The sequence below is a fragment of the Thamnophis sirtalis genome, unplaced genomic scaffold (assembly GCF_051295495.1).
Source record: "Thamnophis sirtalis isolate CommonGarterSnake01/CBP01778 unplaced genomic scaffold, rThaSir2_p1.2 scaffold_9, whole genome shotgun sequence".
Classification (NCBI taxonomy): Eukaryota; Metazoa; Chordata; class Lepidosauria; order Squamata; family Natricidae; genus Thamnophis; species Thamnophis sirtalis.
The window spans coordinates 59,771,016-59,790,061 of NW_028261389.1; the positions used below are offsets into that span (position 1 = coordinate 59,771,016).

The 19,046-nt window shown below is 37.4% G+C and overlaps 1 protein-coding gene across 2 annotated transcripts in view; it reads right to left on the reverse strand.

Moving 5' to 3' along the window:
- Window positions 1–19,046, reverse strand: part of SLC13A1 (solute carrier family 13 member 1) — an 88,629-nt gene that overhangs the window by 13,208 nt on the left and 56,375 nt on the right. Inside the window, exons 5-11 of one of the 2 annotated variants that reach the window (XM_087723675.1) lie at window positions 18,104–18,291; window positions 17,955–18,006; window positions 17,812–17,860; window positions 15,100–15,263; window positions 6,457–6,576; window positions 5,273–5,371; window positions 4,521–4,622 (exon numbers count right to left, since the gene is read on the reverse strand). In XM_087723675.1, coding sequence (XP_087579801.1) covers window positions 4,521–4,622; window positions 5,273–5,371; window positions 6,457–6,576; window positions 15,100–15,263; window positions 17,812–17,860; window positions 17,955–18,006; window positions 18,104–18,291 — 774 coding nt within the window. The remainder of the gene's footprint in view (window positions 1–4,520; window positions 4,623–5,272; window positions 5,372–6,456; window positions 6,577–15,099; window positions 15,264–17,811; window positions 17,861–17,954; window positions 18,007–18,103; window positions 18,292–19,046) is intronic. The other variant, XM_087723676.1, reaches the window with a different exon arrangement.

The following is a 19,046-nucleotide window of genomic DNA, read 5'->3' on the forward strand; positions in this document are numbered from 1 at the left end:
CTGCTCTGCTCTGCTCTGCTCTGCTCTGCTCTGCTCTGCTCTGCTCTGCTCTGCTCTGCTCTGCTCTACTCTACTCTACTCTACTCTACTCTACTCTACTCTACTCTACTCTACCCTTTTGTATATTGATTGGGGCATAAGTCTATTTTTAGCCATAGTTCTTTTTGTTTGTTTGTTTGTTTCATGCATTATAGACAGTTGACTAAGGTTCTAACCCTTTTTTTTTTGATTCATTTATTTATACAATGTATAGGCTTCCTGACTCCCAATGATTTTGAGCAGCTTACAATTAAAAGTTAAAAATAAGTACAACATGCACAAAAAAGAATCACAGATGGTCCCCAAAACAACAATATCCAACAGGAATTCCACCAACAGGCTCAATCTTCATTCTGCTCCAGTAGATCTTTACTATCTACCTGAACCATCCAGCAGTCCAGAGGCAAGCACTGTGAGTCTGTGACAGAAAAGGCATACTTCCTGGGCCCAGAAAACAACATTACTTAAATAGTGAGACCTGTAGCATCCTCACTCAGCCCAACCAAACCAAATGGGTAGAAAAAAATGGAGACAGACAGTCCCTCAAATAAACAGGTCCTATTCCATGAAGACCTTTACAGGTGATAAATGACACTTGTATTGCAGAAGACAATTGGTAACCAAACTACTTAACAGAAGAGTGAGGCGACATATCTAAACATGACTAACACTGCCCATATGACCATCCTTATAGACACGACAAACTTTGTTTTATACCTCACCCTAGTTCCCTGTTTGAAAATAGTAGATAAAGCTGGTGCTGTTGTTACAGTCTTAGACAATTTAGCTATTAATAGCAATAACAATAGCATTTAGACTTATATACTGCTTTACAGTGCTTTATAGCCTTCTCTAAGCAGTTTACAGCATCAGCATATTGTCCCCAACAATTTGGGTCCCCATTTTACCCACCGCGGAAAGATGGAAGGTTGAGTCAACCTTGAGCCTGATGAGATTTGAACTGCCAAATTGCAGGCAGCAGGCAGGCAGCAGAAGTAGCCTGCAGTACTGCACTCTAACCACTGAGCCATCTCAGCTCTTACTTTAGATCAACTTTACTAATCAAGTTTTCAAAATACAGTACTTGTATCACTGCAGATTGAATTTTGATTGCCTAAAATAAAAAAGGGTTATACATAGCTAAAATATTTCTTGATATTCCAATAGACCTTAATATGTTAGCAATATCTAAAACTCCTGTACTATTGCCATGTTATATAGAATTTGGATAATTCAAAACTCACCACATTTTAAATGTTTTATATTAATTTGTGCAAATAATTATTTTGTATAGTGAGTGGAGGCACCTTATATTCGTGAATCAATGACAAAGGGACTTAAATTATACACATATTTCCTATGATCTTAAAATAAGATTACTTTAACAAAAACCCCTTGTTCTTGGTTACTGGACTCCCCTGAGAACACTTTAAAAAGGCTAGCCTAATTTAATTAATTTAGAAGTGCAAGGACACGCCTATATGATTGTTAAAATGGGGACACCAGAGAATTTTGAGAAAGTGAATATATTTTAAAGTTATAAATAAAAAATATAGATCTATCGATATATGAACTATATATTTCTTAAGGTTAGGGAGAAATAATCTTTCTGCTCAATAGATAAAGATAAAGCTAGCAAAGATGTATAATTTGTTTTCTTTCAGTGGGTGTTTTTCATAATGAAAAGATGGAGAAATATTTCGTGTGATTTGTTTACAAAATTATCTGAATGTTATGTAATAGATTATGGTTTGCTTTACTCCTTCCTTCTATATTTGTTTTTTTTAATTATCTTTCTGTCATATTTTTTAATTAGAAAAGCAGTGGGTTTTTAAAAAAAACATTCAGCATTATATCTTCATCTGTCATAAACTGTTAAAACGCATGCAAAAGAATTGTTGTTATTTAGTAAAGCTTTTTAAAAAGGTATTGTAAAAATGGTATTGTCAGTAACTATAAAAAAGCTTGATAGCTTCTGGCAAACATCCCAGAAAAATCATCCCTGACAAAAGAAAATCTGTAGGATTATATGGTCCTACTTTGAGTTGACTCTGAATGCATCCTCTGGATTGAAAAGTTTCACTTTTTTTTTCCTTTGCCAAGTTCTATCTACAAAAGGATTCTTCACAACTAACTAATCAGAGAAAGAAAAAAAATGCCAATTCTTCTTGTCAACAAGAAACAAAGCCACCAAACTCACAGCAGGCACTGAAGATTAAGAAAGTAACTAAGTAGTTTGAGATGTAGCAGCAACAGATTACAGATTACCAGAGTAATCTGTAATTACCCCCCCCCCCGGCCGAAGCAGGAGATTCTACACCATTTCTGACCAATGGCAGTCCAATCTCTTCTTGAAAGCCTCCAGTGATGAAGCTCCAACAACAATGTTTCTACTTCATTGAATTCTTCTGAATTCTCTGTCATATCTGACAGGGATAAAAAAAATCTCATGTAGAAACTTTTAAAATGATAGTTGTAACATTCTCCAGACCTTGACAACTCTCTTAGTAGCCCTATTTTAGCATTACCAGAGCTCTTTAGGAATAAAAACTGCCCAGTTTTCCTTTAAGTATTGTGGCATAAAATATGTAAAACATATTCATGGATAATGAGATATTCTGCAGTGTCTATAAAGAAAAACTAATGATAAACCTCACATGAACTACTCTGTATGGGGTTCTTATAATCGTACATGTTGCCATGGAAATTTCATGGAACTAAATGTAAATAATATTTGAAAATAAAATCTACAAAGATGATTTTATACTCACACATACATACAAAACTTCATATTTAGAAGCATATATAAATCAGCCAAACACCTGAATGGATTCTGAGTATTCACCTGAAATTTCATGCCAGAAGCAGAATATAATGGATATTCAAAATAGTTAAAAAGAAATCATAATTGTGGTGCAAATCTAACAGAGAAAAATAAAACTATAAGAAGGTATGATTATATTCCAGGTAAAGAAATGACTCTACATCATGTTTATCTAACACCTCCAGTGTTTTTTAAAAATAAAATATAGTGATTCTTCAAGTTGATCTAAGCAAACTGGATATCCTACTGTAGATGTAAGACTAAATGGATGAAAACGGACTAAATAGAGACAGTCCCCTAAAGTGTCAGTTATCCAGATGCCTACAATATTTTAGCATATATATAACTGCCAATGACTACTTCAGCTTCAACCAAAATAATACATGAGCAAACAACAGATACAAACTCAAGGTAAACTGTTACAAACTCAATTGCAGAAAATATGACCTCAGCAACAGAGTGGTCAATGCCTGGAATGTTCTACCTGACTCCATTGTTACATCGCCAAGCCCCTAAAACTTTAACCTTAAAATGTCTACCGTGGACCTCACCCTTAAGAGGTCTGTAAAGGGGCATGCATAAGCGCACCAGTGGCTTACCGTCCCTTTCCTACTGTCTCCATTTATTCATACCCATTTGCTGTGTTCATATCAGGGGTGGGTTCCTTCCAGTTCTAACCACTTCTATAGAAGAGGTTTCACAAATCTACTGTGCTGTTTAGAACCGGTTCCAGCTCCTCCCCTGCCCGTCCACACCACACTTGCCCCGCCTGCCGCTCACTGATTGGCTGACTCACCAATCACCCTGCCCGCCTCTAAGACTCCTATCTAAACCTTAAAGTCTTAAAGCTGTCAAGTTTGAACATCTCTGGGTTTTTTTTTCTAAAGGGTTAGGGGTGCAAGGGTCTCGTAACGTGACAGCTTTAAGACTTGCGTGCTTCAAATGCCAGAGTTTCTAAGCCAACATTTTGGTTGCTAAGCAAGAGTGTTGTTAAGTGAGTTTCACCACATTTTACAAGTTGGCCATGCCCACCCAGTCACATGACTGCTAAGCCACTCCCACTCCATCACATGGCTGGCAAGCCACTCCCACAAAGCAGGCCACACCTACAGAAGAGGTTCTAAAAAAATTTGAAACCCACCACTGGTTCATATTTATCTTTATACTTATATCTGTTAGTTTCTTTTACATGTTTGAACAAACAAAGAAACAAACAAACAAACAAACAAACAAACAAACAAACTAACTAACTAACTAACTAACTAACTAAATAAATAAATAAATAAATAAATAAATAAATAAATAAATAAATAAATAAATAAATAAATAAATAAATAAAACTTGATTCATTCAATAATTTTTGGTAGTGGAATAAAAAATAATTTTGCTCCTCCTGGTTCTAGTCTAACACTTAACCACCACATTTCACTTGCTCTCATCTTTGCATATTTTTTTTAGAAAGGTCCATAACATGCACAACTTCTATGAAGCTGGTGGCATTCTGAACACCAGAGGGAAATGTATCTTTTGTTTAAAAGGCACTGATCCTTCTTCTGCACATTCTAATAGATATTTAAAGATTGAATATTTGGTACTATCCAGATTTATCATCATATAAAAATATAGAACTCTCTAAAAATTGTGCTTGTTGACTTACGTTGGAAATAAAGAAGACCAGCCAGGGATGAATCCAGGATCTCTAGTAAACCATAACAGGGCCATCAGAATGAACAGAACTAAGGTGACAATTTCAGGGTAGCTGCAACAAAAACACCATGTATTAACCATCACCCTTTGAACTGATTTGTTTTGATGGTATTGTAATATTTATTTGATGGCATTTGTAATATTTCTTCTGTAGATTAGCCAAATGCATTCTTGGGGCTCACTGGTGGCCAGCAGAGCTGGCAGCAATTCGTTGACAGTGAGGAGGTTGGGGAGGAACATGGGCCAGTCCTGGAGTCGGGAAGGATCTGATGAGGGCTGTGTGTGTCAGAGGCAGAGAGGGGGCCAGGGCCGTATCCTAGTTATCAGCTGCCTTTAGAGTCAGACAGTGAGGCAGATGAATAACTGGAGTGTGTTCCCAGTGTGCACATGCACAGAGTTATCAGATGAAGGGAACAGCTAAAGACAAGGGGTTGACTTGGGAGTAAGGGTACAGGTGGACGATGAATGGCCCCTCCCAGAGGAAATAAAAGAGGAGCAAAGGGGGAGTGGAGTTTGCAGGAGACAATTAGTTCGCTAAATTGGTTCGTGACTTTCCGAGACTCCTTGCCAAGTTCTGAAGATATCAGCGTGGCAGCTCTCCAACCAGATAAGGTCTGTGACCGTAAATTAAATAAAAGAGGTTTATCGGGATGAGGACTCAGCTTCGTGCTGCTGGGAAGCCTAGGTCAGAACATGTATTACCTTATTGGTCCAAGTTTCTTATATTCTTCTTTTATTACTTGTGCTGAAGCTTCTTCTCTAGATGTCTTTGCCTTGCCACACTGGAACATTTCTTTCAAGCTGAAATGAAAAATGAATTGATATAACCTGTTATAATGCCTGTTCACCAGAAGATAGGTTCCACTTCTGATGACTGAACTAAATAACTTCTTGAAAGATCTCATGGGCAGTCCAACATACTGTGCTGCGTGAGATCCAAAGCAAGAAAATGCCACAACTTCATGTACAAAAACTAACCTGCCTGGGAGAGCAATCTTACTTCATCGTGAATAATGGACCGATGCCCTCTATCCTAGCTAAGCAGCAAGGCAGTTATTAAATCACTGGGCAGGATGGTTTCCATTTATAATATTTAGCTCCAATAGGTAAAAGTAAACATTCCCCTTGCACATATATGCTAGTTGATCCCGACTCTAGGGTTGGTACTCATCTCTGTTTCTAAGCCGAGGAGCCAGTGCTGTCCGACGATGTCTCCGTGGTCATGTGGCCAGCCTGACTAAATGCCAAAGGTGCATGGAGTTCTGTTACCTTCCCACCAAAGGTGGTCCCTATTTTTCTATTTGCATTTTTACATGCTTTTGAACTGCTCGGTTGGAAGAAGCTAGGACAAGTAACGGGAGCTCATTCCATTATGCGGTGCTAGGGATTCAAACCGCCGAACTGCTGACCTTTCTGATCAACAAGCTCAGCATCTTAGCCACTGAGCCACCACATCCTTTACTTAGCTCCAATACTTTACTACTATTCCTTGTTTGGTGTAGTATGCTCCCTGAATCAGATGTCAGTCTTCCTAATGGTAGGGCTCGTACTGATTTCTTCACTCTGCTTTGCATTATAATTTTCCATTTGCATATCAAGATAATATAATCCACATTATTTTTTTTCTTGAACCCTCAAGCTATTTCCCTTCACTGAAGCATAATATATCCTCTACATTCAGAATCATAACTAAGCAAAAAGATACATAAGAAACATACATATTTTCCTTTTCTATGCCTTCGTTTTTCTTCCTCCTCTATTGTTCTCTTATATTTATTTTGTACATATGCTCCTTGGGGTTAAGGATTTTTTATTTCTACTCGTTGTAAACACATCCTTACTTGAGATGATAATACTTTGGCCTCTTCTCCCATAAGAGTACTTACTTGAAACCCAGAAAAAGCCACAGAAGCCAAACCCAGGAGAGTATTAAAATAATAACAGTGATTGGGATGCAAAGAAGAAACCAGGATCCAAAATTAATGCATTGGCAACCAGGATATCGTCTGAAAAAATAAAAATGAAATTTGAGTTGGCTTTGAATATGAATAGAAAGATGTTTCTTAAACAAAGATCCACAATGGCTACACAGATGATAAACCTTAAGAGAAAATCTATCCAACTTTCATCTTAATGGATGACTACCCTCCAGGAAGTAAAAATTGAATATTCACTATCAGCAATTTAGAGTTTTGCACCAATTGGCCCATGGTGGAAGGATTTTAGAATGCCCCAGTCATTGAAGTAGAGATGAGTTCTTTTTAAATTGTCTTCTATCAGTTAATTAAAATTCTTCTAGACAACACCATGAAGATGGTGTTTTATCTGTTATCAACATGCTTTATAGTGGATATGATATTCTAATTTTTTTTACAGTAATCATTGTTAGTTGTGTTGATTAATGTATATGAGAGGAGAAATAGAAGAAAAGGCCTTTCAATAGCAATCCATTATCTTCAGGCCTGGCAGTTCCAAATATTGAATTACATGGATCTTTGATAAGTAAGCATAATTGTAGTCAGAGCTTTAACATCTTATTCATGGTTAAGTCTCATATGATTTTCTCAGCACAGTAATTAATACCCCCTGACCTGCAACAATCAGTAGCTTAACAAATGCAGATATATATTTGTTTCATCATCAGAAAAGCTTTGGATGATTTTTATTAAACTCTTTTTGGAACAAAAGATTCAGTCCAGATTTGACAGCTGTAAATTTACAGCTGTAAATTAAGAAAGGTAATACCTTTTTATTGTATTAACTGTTCTATCTAAACTACAGGTAGTCTTTGACTTAAAACAGTTCATTTAGTGACTACTCAAAGTCACAATGGCACTGAAAATATTCACTTATGACAGTTTTCACACAACTGTTGCAGCATCCCCATGGTCACATGATCACAATTCAGATGCAATTATTTTTACTACTGCATACGCGCGCGTCCCTGAGCAAATCAGCAGTAGCAGAAGGTGGAATCCACCCCTGAAACAAAGCCAATGGGAAAGCCAGATTCACTTAACTATATTACTAACTTGATAAGTGCAGTTATTCACTTAATAATTGTGACAAGAAAACTCATAAAATGGGACAAAATTCACTTAACAAATGTTTAACTTAGCAACAGAAATGTTGGGTTCAGTTGTGGTCCTATATTAAGGACTAATTGTATGTTGTTTCCTTGAGACCGTTAAACCAATTAATTTTATCTGATATGGCAAAACACTCTGGCCAGCTAAGGTGAACTGGATGGAGTATCGTTTCAGGAAATGAGATGATAAATTCAGTTGCAATAGAAAAGATCAAATGCATACTAGATGAGAACCAGGGTGATAGAGTGTTTAAAGGTGCTAGACTTGAAGTGGGGAATCTGGAATTCTATCTTCCCTTGGGCTTAAAGTCATCCTGATGCCATTGACTCAGTCAATCTCTCTCAACCTTAAATTAGAAACTTGAAAAATCTTCCAGAAGAAGATTGATTTTCTTGAAGTATTTTGTCAACAATCTTCCAAACGATTTTGACAAAATACTTCAAGAAAATTGCGTGGTCCTATCCATTTTGTAACCAGGAAGCAACACTGGCCATATCAAGATAGATAGATAGATAGATAGATAGATAGATAGATAGATAGATAGATAGATAGATAGATAGATAGATAGATAGATAGATAGATAGATGATGTAGATAGGTATAGGTATAGGTATAGGTATAGGTATAGGTATAGGTATAGGTATAGGTATAGGTATAGGTATAGGTATAGGTACAGATAGATAGATAGATAGATAGATAGATAGATAGATAGAGAGAGAGAGAGAGAGAGAGAGAGAGAGAGAGAGAGAGAGAGAGAGAGAGAGAGAGAGATGATAGATATAGATATAGATACAGATACAGATACAGATGTATATGTATATGTGTGTGTGTGTGTGTGTGTGTGTGTGTATGTATGTATTCATTCAACTTTTGGTTCTAATTACAGGGGCGGGGGGACTCTGAACATCTCTTATTAACTTAGACTGATGGCATTACTCTTTATCAGGAGATTTTCATGCCTTCAGAAGCCTCGGATGCTTTTGGGGAGTTGGAGTATGGCTGTTTGTAGGTATGATGTAATTACCATGTAATCATTCTGATTGGACGTTAAAGTTTTCAGCATAGAACAATGCTTTTCTCTTTTAATAACAATGCATCAAACAACATTGTTCCAAAGTTCCAGAAGCAAACTATTTATCTATTCATTGCTTCAGACCAAACCACCTTCATTTCCCAAGATTATCTGATGAAAACCCAGTTCTCACTAGAAATAAATATTTAGTTTTAATTTTTCTTCTCAAATGATAACAACCAATCATTTATGATCTTCAAGAAGGATCATCTGGATAGATTTTTAGTTTACACTATCTATGGTTAGACAAAAAGTGAACTTTATTTTCTGAAATGATGAAGGTACTCTGAAAGACTTCCAGATAGCATTTGACATATGTTCTGAAATGTGTCTTCATGTCGCAGTCATCACTTACAGAAACTTCTAAAATCCTGCAAGCTGCAACCATTGCTGTGTCAATTTAACAATCTTGCACACAGGATTTCTATTCTCTCAAAGGTGGCCGAATGGTGCTAGAAGATGCTAAAATGACTAATGAGAAAATAGCTCCTAGACTAGAGAGATTTCAGGGCCACATATTGTTGCAAAACCTTAAAGTTCCCAAAACATTGTTTTAAAAACCCCATTCTTCTGTGAGTTAATAATTCTGTGAGAATTATTCTACATGGAGAAAAATGACATTATTAGATTAGCCAAAGTTAAGTATCACTGTGAGCCAGGAATTATGGTATGTTCAACTGGATTATGAATAATTAGCATGGAAGCAGTCCATTCATTCTTACTTGACTTCACAAGAATTAGTAAACAAAGAAGAGTTTGTTTGTAAATGTGGCATTAGGAGTAAATCCACCCACACAAAATAATATTTGTGAAGGCAATTACGTTCTCTGGTTTAAGATGGCTTGTTATCTTGGATTATGGGAAGCATTTCACTATGATGATGACTTAAAAGTGCAATATAACTGCTGAGAGTCATCTGACTGTGGTAGGATAAAAATTAATTAAACCAACAAACCATAAATACTTAGCAGAAGATTTAACAGAATAACAGAGTTGGAATGACCTTGGAGGTCTTCTAGTCTAACTCCCTGCTAAAGCAGGAGACCCTACACCATTCCAGAAAACAAAATGAAATTCAACATAGAGAAAAGTAAAGACTTACGCTTAGGCAAGAAAAACCAAAAGTGCACATATAGACTGGGTGAAACCAGGCTCAATAGTAGTAACTGTGAGAGTGGTCTCGGAGTCTTAGTGGACAACTAGTTAAATATGAGCAAGAGTGTGCAGTGGCATCCAAAAAAGCCAACGTAATCCTAAATTGCATTAACAGAGGGATACAATCAAGATTAAGTGAGGTACTAATACTACTCTTATAAAGCATTGGTAAGACCACACCTAGAATCATGCATCCAGTTTTGGCCACCACACTATAAAAAAGATGTTGTGACTCTAGAAAAAGTGCAGAAAAGAGCAACCAGGGGACTGGAGACTAAAACATATGAAGAATGGTTACAGAAACTGGCATGGTTAGTCTAGTGAAGAGAAGTACCAGGGGTGACATGATAGCTGACACAGAGAGGAAGAGGTAAAGCTATTTTCCAAGGCATGGAAAGGCCAGACCCAGAATAATGGATGGAAACTGATCAAGGAGAAATTCAACCTAGAAATATGGAAAAATTTTATGACAGTGAGAATAATCAACCAATGGAACATCTTGCCTTCGGAGGTTGTGGGAGCTTCATCACTGGTGGCTTTCAAGAAGAGATTGAACTGCTATTTGTCAGAAATGATGTAGAGTCTCCTGCCTAGGCAGGAGGTTGGACTAGATGACCTACAAAATCCCTAGATTAACTCTGCTAATCTAATCTAATCTAAACTGGCTGTCCAGTCTCTTCTTAAAAGCCACTAGTGATGGACCACAACTTCTGAAGGCAAGCCATTCCAAACATCCTCTTTTGTCTCACCTGATAGCAAGGGATATGTGCACATATAGTTTATTACACCAGGATTGTAGCATGAAATTATATGGAAATATGGCTAGTCTGAACCGAATATGCCTCTGAAAATATATATTCTTAAAATGTAAGAAACAGGCCTAAATAGAAAAGGACCAAGCTCAGCTGCCCAACCAAAGCAAAGCCTTCCAATGGATTAGGTAAAGGTAAAGGTTCCCCTCGCACATATGTGCTAGTCGTTCCCAACTCTAGGGGGTGGTGCCTCATTTCCATTTCTAAGCCGAAGAGCCAGCACTGTCTGATGACAATACCGTGGTCATGTGGCCGGCATAACTAAACACCAAAGGTGCATGGAACACTGTTACCTTCCCACCAAGGTGGTCCCTATTTTTCTACTTGCATTTTTATGTTGGCAGAAGCTGGGATAAGTAACGGGAGCTCACTCGGTTATGCAACACTAGGGACTTTCTGATCGACAAGCTCATCATCTTAGCCACTGAGCCACTGCGTCCCCATCCAATGTGGGATGGTTATGCAATCCATCCAATGGATTACATAACCGTTATTACCTACTTAAACAAACTACTTGCTCAGCCAATTTTCACTAATAAATTCCCAGGCTAAAAAAGAGCCTATCTTTGCCCTTAGGGACTTGGACTATTACAGACAGTGATATGAAAGAGAGTTGGAGTCTTGCTTTGAACAACTCCCTCCCTTCTTGACTTTCTTTCATGGCTATTGTCATGCACTGTCATTTTCATTAAGGAAGAGCTATTGATGTATAACTGCAATGACAAAATTGCTCTATCAGGACTAGCCTAGATACAAGACGATCTCTCTGCAACCGGGTTTTTATTATCTTAAGAATGTTCTTAGGAGTTTAGGTTATTTAAGCTTCAAGAGAAGGACATCTTTCTTTCCCCCCCCCCATCTCTCTGCAACCCCCACTCCAATAAGAACAGCAAAACTATATCATACCTAAGTGGAGCTCAGAAGACCAGCTGTATGCTGGAGAGTTATAAGGCCTGAGGATATTAATGCAGTTTAGTAATGATATTTCTTTATCCTGGGCATTCATTTTCCCTCTGCTGTGCAGCTGCTCAATTCATTACCTTTCTACATTCCTTCTTTGCTCACCTGCTTCCAATTCCACAGCTCTCCCATCTTCTGCCTTTGCCCTGAATTAATTTTCCTTAGAACTACCTGTTTACTCAAGCTATTTATTAGAGCCTGCTCTATAGGGTCTGTGCTTTGTTGCAACCCCAAGAATGTGCATGCCATCTTAAATTATGAGTTGAGAAAGCAGTAGCTGTTTCCATTCATTTTTCTGCCCTTCCCTGCCTCCAACAAGGCAAATCTGGATTCCTAATTATTATAGACTGAAAGAGAAAAGAACAGGCAAAAGGAATAAATGAAAAGGAAGGGATTTATTCATTAGTTCCTTGTAACCCTCCCCATTTTTTGAACTTGCTTTTTAAAGCAAGAGTTAGAAGACCACGACATTTGGGGAAACCAGGCCAGAAAAAGCACCCAGTTATTTAATAGCTTTTTATGAACCAATTAATATGATCAAGCATATTTCTCTAATTGGAAACATCTAATGGAACTTTGCTTTTATATGTGATAATGGCAGTGAGAATTTTATATGCTCTAAGGTGGAAGACTTACAAAAACCTACAAGAAAGGATAAGTGGTAATGTTGGTGATCGGTGGAGATGGTGAAATTGGCAGCCTTGAGGAAAGAAAAATACTGGCAAATGTAATTTATATTTGGAAACCATTATTGGACCTTTTGTAAGACACAGAAAGAAGTGGAAAGCTGATTTTGAAACTTGATGCTTAGTATTATATGGGCTTATCAAAATAAGGTAGACAAATGTTAACAAAGTTTAATAAATGTTAAACTGCACCAAAGAAAGTCAGAAGTTTTTTTTTTAATTTTTCTTATTTTTCCCCTCCTTTTTCCTTTTTTGTACTTTTATTCTTTTCTGAGCTGAATGTCTATGGAGATTCTCAGTCATCCAGGTCATGGTTGTCCCAAAGGTGCTTTTTCAAAAGGCAACTGGACTGGTTTTTCACTAGGGAAGACATTTCCCTTCTCATCCAAGAAGCTTCATTGGTTTCAGCAGGATGGCTGGGGCAATGGATGGATTAGCACTCTTTCTAACAATCTGACGACTGCAGAAGGAATATAAATCCTTCCATTCCCCAGTATTCAGTCAGAGTTGAAGATGCTTCTTGGATGAGAAGTGAAACATTTTCAAGAAGAAAAAAATGAAGAACATCCTGTTGCCTTTTGAAAAAGCATCTTTGGGACAATCTTCTCTGAGCCCTCTTCCTTTTCTATTTTTGTTTATCTTTTAACATTGCATTTTTTGAAAATTTGTCTAATGGTCTGTCTCCAATGAAAACAGTAGCATTTTTAACTGCTATAACAATTATCCTAGAACCCCCACAAAGCCAATGTCATAATGCTATATCATATATTAATAAATTTTTGCAGCCTGGTTTACATATGCAACCCAAATTCTATTTTTTGGGGGGGAATTAATATGAGTGGAGTATGCACATAGCATTCCCATTGATCAGGACAAACTCACACAAGGAATTAGAGGGGATACGGATTTTGCTATGGTCCCTTGCTTTGTATTCAACAAGATTTTAAAATGTTTGTGTCTTGGCTTTAGTTGATCACATGTAAGCTTTTCTTTTATTGCTTTGAAGTTCATATATTCTTCTGTGTAAAATTTGGTTTGCAGTGATGCAACTTTGAATGAATTACAAGTGGCAGATAGACAATATTCCTAGCAACTGGAAATCATTTTAGCAGATTAGAAATCCTTGGGATGTAGAGTGAAAGTGGCAGAATGTTCATGATTGTTATCCATATCAAGGAAAAATATTGCAGTTTATGTTCTGTGTGTGTATTCAAATTTTTCACCCCAAAGCTTTACCTATGAATAACATTTCATGAGGCCAAAATCATTTAGGAAATATTTTTGAAACAGCTCCAGCATTTTCAAGGGTATGAATAAAAATAGGGGGGAGGAGGGAAGGAATGGAGTAGCCAATTTGACAAATAATTATTTCAACCAAGATTACAGATTTATTATTCTGTCATTCTGAACTGTGTTTCTGTCATTTTGAACACCTTTACATTTATTATCCTGTGTTTTTATGAATGTCATAAAGTCTTCTATGGGTGCTAGTCCTGCTGATAATATTTTATCTCCTATTTGTATAGAATGTAATCTAAGCAGTTAAACATTAAAAGAACTGGGAGAAAATTATAAAGATGTGATCTTAATATAAAATGAAGTTGAGCATTCCTTCCCACAGATAGCATAAGAAGTATAGAAATTATGCCTTGAGTACTTAGAAACACATAAATAATGACTGTGGTTCATACAAACAGTAATTAATTTTACCATAATTAGACTAAAAAAAATGTGATATGATACAGAACGGTAATCTACAAGAGCAGGGTGAAGCCAATTACTTAAATGGATAATTATTCTGTTGGGAATGTATATGATCTTACATGCAGGTATTTTGAGTTAGTTAACTGTTGTGGCCCAGAAGGAGCCATTGGAGCTGCCACCAGACTCCGACAGCGAGGGTCCTATGAGTCGGCTCTGGAGGAGGTGGAGGACCCTGGGCAGGGTTCCGACTCTGAGCAGGGCACAGAGAGGCTGGTTGGCTACCAAGAGGTGCCTGAGCCTTGGACCAGTGGGGAGGAGACAAGGGAGAGTGATCCGGACGCCAGCAGTGAGTTGTTCCTGGATGCCCGGCATCGAAGAGCTAATAGCATCAGGAACAGTTGCACAGTTACAGGAGGTAATTGCACTCAGCTGGTGATCATTAGGCTCCTCTCCAGACTATAAACGGACTGCTTGTGCACATGCCCCTTTTGCAGAAGTCAACATAGGAATTAATGTTGGAGAACATTATTGTGAGCTTGGCAGGCTGGATTGCTGCCATGGTTTATCTGTGCTGGATTGCTGCCCAAGCTTGTCTGTGCCAGTTTGCTGCCAAGGACCTGTCTGTCTGTTGGCTCGGAGTGTGTTAATTAAATGCCGTAACCTATCTTGGGACAAGGGGGGTCAGAACAGTTAACTATGATGTGGTAAGCACTTGGTATGACTAGAGATGCAAAGAGCAAGAAGGATTAAGGAAGGGCATTTTCCAATAAAAAACAGCTTTGGACAAGTGAAGAGCTCCAATTTTGAATACAGGGCCCAGGCCTTTTGTCTGGTTAGCAGGGATACAAAGTGAAGAAAATACTTCTGCTGACTTCTTCCTTATAAAACAGGACTTTTATAATGTAGGATCTCTCATTATCATGGACATCCAAATGGAGAAAGGTTAAATTACTGGAAAGCACTGCACTGACACAAATTAACTTAAATGGATAGAAGAGTAGAATTTAAATTATTAAAATTTAGGAACAAAACATTCTAATTAATTTTCTTACGTATTGAATTGTTCTGCAAATATTAAATTGGTTGATGTCCCAGTGATGGTAGTCAGTCCTCCAATAGTAGACGAATAGGCAACACACAAGCACATGATTTTACATATCATATGGTCTTTTTTGTTCCGGTATCGTCTTTCAGACTGGCTCAGTTCTGAATTCTGCTTATGTAGAAATCAAATAAATACAATCAACAATTTTCATATTAGCCTATTAAAACCAGCCTTCCTTAGTTAAATCTTTTTTCTGAAAATTCTTCAGAGTTTAGGAAGCTCCAGAATAAATTAACTCTTCCACTTTCCCTAATTCTTTTTTCAATAAGCGGGGTGGGGGGAGAGATAGCTGAGGAATATGCAGAAATCAAGTCCTATCCCTAAGTTTCTAGTTTTCCTTTTGATTACATTTAAACTCTTCATTGTCAATATAAACTCTGAAGATGGTAAATTAGCCAAGAATAAGTAAAAAGTCTTTTATATAGTAGCTTTCACTACAAGCTCATAGGTTTCATTTTCAAATAATAAATCAATAATTCACAATTTTCCCAGTAATTCAAATCTCAATATATTAACTGCTAGATGAAATGGCCGAACTAGAGTGGAAATGCCTCTCTATTTCCTTTGAATGTCATAAAAGATTCATTTTAATAGTAAAGTATTGCCACATATCTACTATCTCCACGCTGAGTGATTAAATTATTTCTAAATTTTTAAAGAAAAAAAAGACAAACAAGTTAAAGCTTGGATGGTGTGTAGGGAAAATTTGTGGCATATCTGCCACTAATCAGTACATATGTCAAAATAGAAACTTTGACTAGAAATAGGATAAATAGAAATTTTAAAGAATTAGACATGGAAATTAGGATACAGTAAATTGCATACTCATCTCACATCCAAACCTTGAATTATACCGTATCTGCCCCTGCTACTGGTTTTGTTTGTATTTATTATTTCTATGATTTGAATGAGCTGATTAGCTCATTGTCTTCATATAAGGATTCATAAATCATGATTTTACAGGTGTTTGAAGTAAATTTTGATGTTATTTCTTGCAAGAATAATAGGTGTTGAGCAAGGATTAAATTAATTAGAATTAGATCAAAGTGAATTGGAATTAGACAACAGAGTGAAATCATGGTATAATAGCAGAACATGAATAGCAGGTATGATGCTACTGGAGGAGGCTGAAATAGGAACTGGAAAAGCCAATTAATAGCTGAAATCCAGAAGTGAAGAGGCGGACGTCAAAAACAACAAAAAATAGAGCAAGTGATTGCATTTCAGGTGTGTTGAACTATATACTATATCAGTTCCAACATGTCTTGCTATTCTACCTGATGTATAGAGGCTGTGAAAATTGTTAAGAACAATAGTTCAATGTGGTGTTTGTGGAGGGCAACATGTTGCATTACCTGCCAGTCTATCTCTGGCTCCTATTCAAGGTGTCGGTTATTAGCTTCAAAGTCTTCTATGGCATGGGTCCAGAGTCAAGGAGTGGGCTTCAAAAATTTTAGCAACTGGTTTTCTACCCGGTTGCTGGGTGGGTGTGGCTATGGTGAGTGTGGCCTAGTCAGCCTCCTGCACCATGGCAGGAGATGCATTTTCACCCTTCCAGGGGTCCAGAGGCTTTTCTCGAGACTCTGGGAGGGCGAAAATGGCTTCCCTGGCCTCTGGAGGCTATAGACATTTCCGGCCGTCTGAAAGTTCCAAGAGGCCCATTTTTTGCCCTCCCTGAGCTTCTACATGGGCCCTGTAGTTGCGTAGCATCCTAAATGGGCTATGTGGAGACTCCTGGGAGGGGAGGGGTGGTGTGGTGTGGGAGGGGTAGGGAAGGGCCAGCCAGGGGTGGGATTTGTAGGTTTGTTGAACTGGACAGATCCTTAGCTAGAGGATCGCACAAACCCATGTGAACCTGCAGCAGCCCACCCCTGGCTCCAGAGTAGCTGAGGAGTTCTCTTTCCCCAATGGGATTAGCCCAACCCACTCATGTTGGTACAAGAGGCCCAATACAGACTCCATCAGCCAAGGAATTGCATCTAGCAGAGTTCAGGAGAAGAGCCTCTTGTACCCTTTGGAACATCATGCTGCAGAAGGTGAGAGCTGCCCCCACTCATCTGGCCTTCAGGATATGTCTTAAAACATGGTTATGCCAATAAGCATTTAGTCCTGAAGGAAAAGCTGGAGTGGCTGATGCAGTAACAAAGAACGCTCCACCCCTTCTATGCTCCAGACCGATAGTTTTTTAGGTTGCCATAATCTTTTGAAAATTTCTTTTGAAATTTTAATCTTTTTATATTTCTAATTGTTTTAACATTTAGGGGTTTTATGTTGTAAATCACTCAGAAACATCAGAAACAGTGAGATGAGCAGCAAATACTGTAATAATGTTGGGAATACTGATATATAGAATGGCAATAACTTAATTAGGAATAAAAAAAATGTCCCAACTCTCTGAGGAAGCTAAAATTTTAAACATGACTTTGAGATATTCTCCTTTGTCTTAATATGCAAATTAATGTGGAATTGGAACACCAAACCACCTGCATGTTTTACCTTATCTGGAAAGTCAGGGTAACATTGTAGATGTCATAATGCTTCATATTAATAATTATATAATATTATTCAATTGACTTTATAACTGAAACCATAACATGTTAATCTGACTGTAATAGCTATTCTAATCTTTAAAACAAGTGGGATAAATTATTTTAAGTACCTTTTCATTTTCAATGTCACACACAGCTTGAGCAGTTCCATTGCTGTATCTGGAAAGAAATGTTTGCAGTAATAATTATTTTAGTGCTAATAAAAAAAGGTAAATCATATAAATGTTTTGCTCTTTCTCTCTATATATATTACCCTTCAACTTTAGTGGATTTCCAATCAGGTGTTTCACACTCACTAATGTTTTCTATGAAAACAAAAACAAAAAGTTCAAATGAAGGGGTTGTTTTTTGCTCAGGCAATCTTTCTCCAAATGAGCTTAAAAATGGGTTGAAATTACTTACCGTCAAGTTCCAAGGCAGGATTACTGGTTCCATTTGCATATGTCATATCCATTGCATCTACTTCGGCTTCTGCATTAATGATTTGCTGAGCCACTGCTTCTACAATTGGCATCACCATAGCAGCAGTAGAAGTGTTGCTAAGCCACATCGATAGAAATGCACAGCTGACCATAAAACCAAGGGTGAGCCTGAAATAATAGTGAAAAGTCCATCTATGTCTCCTATTAACACTCAACTTAATATGAAGGAATTATAATATTAGAAATTTGAGTTAGCACCTCTTGACCTTCTACTAAAGTTTCTAATTCTTTTCTCTATGTAGCTGTAGTATGAACAAATTAACTTAGCACTTTGGCCATTCAAGCAGAATTGGACTCTAAGAAGATAACAGTAGAATGTCATCTCTAATTCATCTATCTCACTTTTGTTTACACTAACTGCCAGTGATTCTTTGATGGTTGAAGCAAAGATTTTCCCAAGTATGACTGGATTTTCAGCAGACCAAAACATGGACTTGCAGACAATGTGTTGATACAAGCTGCAGCTCTTCCTTTACCCATACAGTTTAGTATATGAACCTCTAGATGATGTACAGAAGTGTCCATAAGACTATGGGTCTGTCTCAGAGCAGCACTGTTGCAATGCAATCATCCCATCTCTTTTTATATATGCATCATTGAGAAAGGCAAAATATTGCCATGATGTAACAATTCTCCTTTCTTCATTTTGATGAAAACATCAGATCCTATGTATGCCTCTAACAATAAGAAAATATGTACAAATTGAATCCTGAAGATGAAACTCAAATACTATGGCCACCTAATGAGAAGGAAGGACTCACTGGAGAAGAGCCTAATGCTGGGAAAGATTGAGGGCAAAAGAAGAAGGGGACGACAGATAATGAGGTGGCTGGATGGAGTCACTGAAGCAGTAGGCCTGAGCT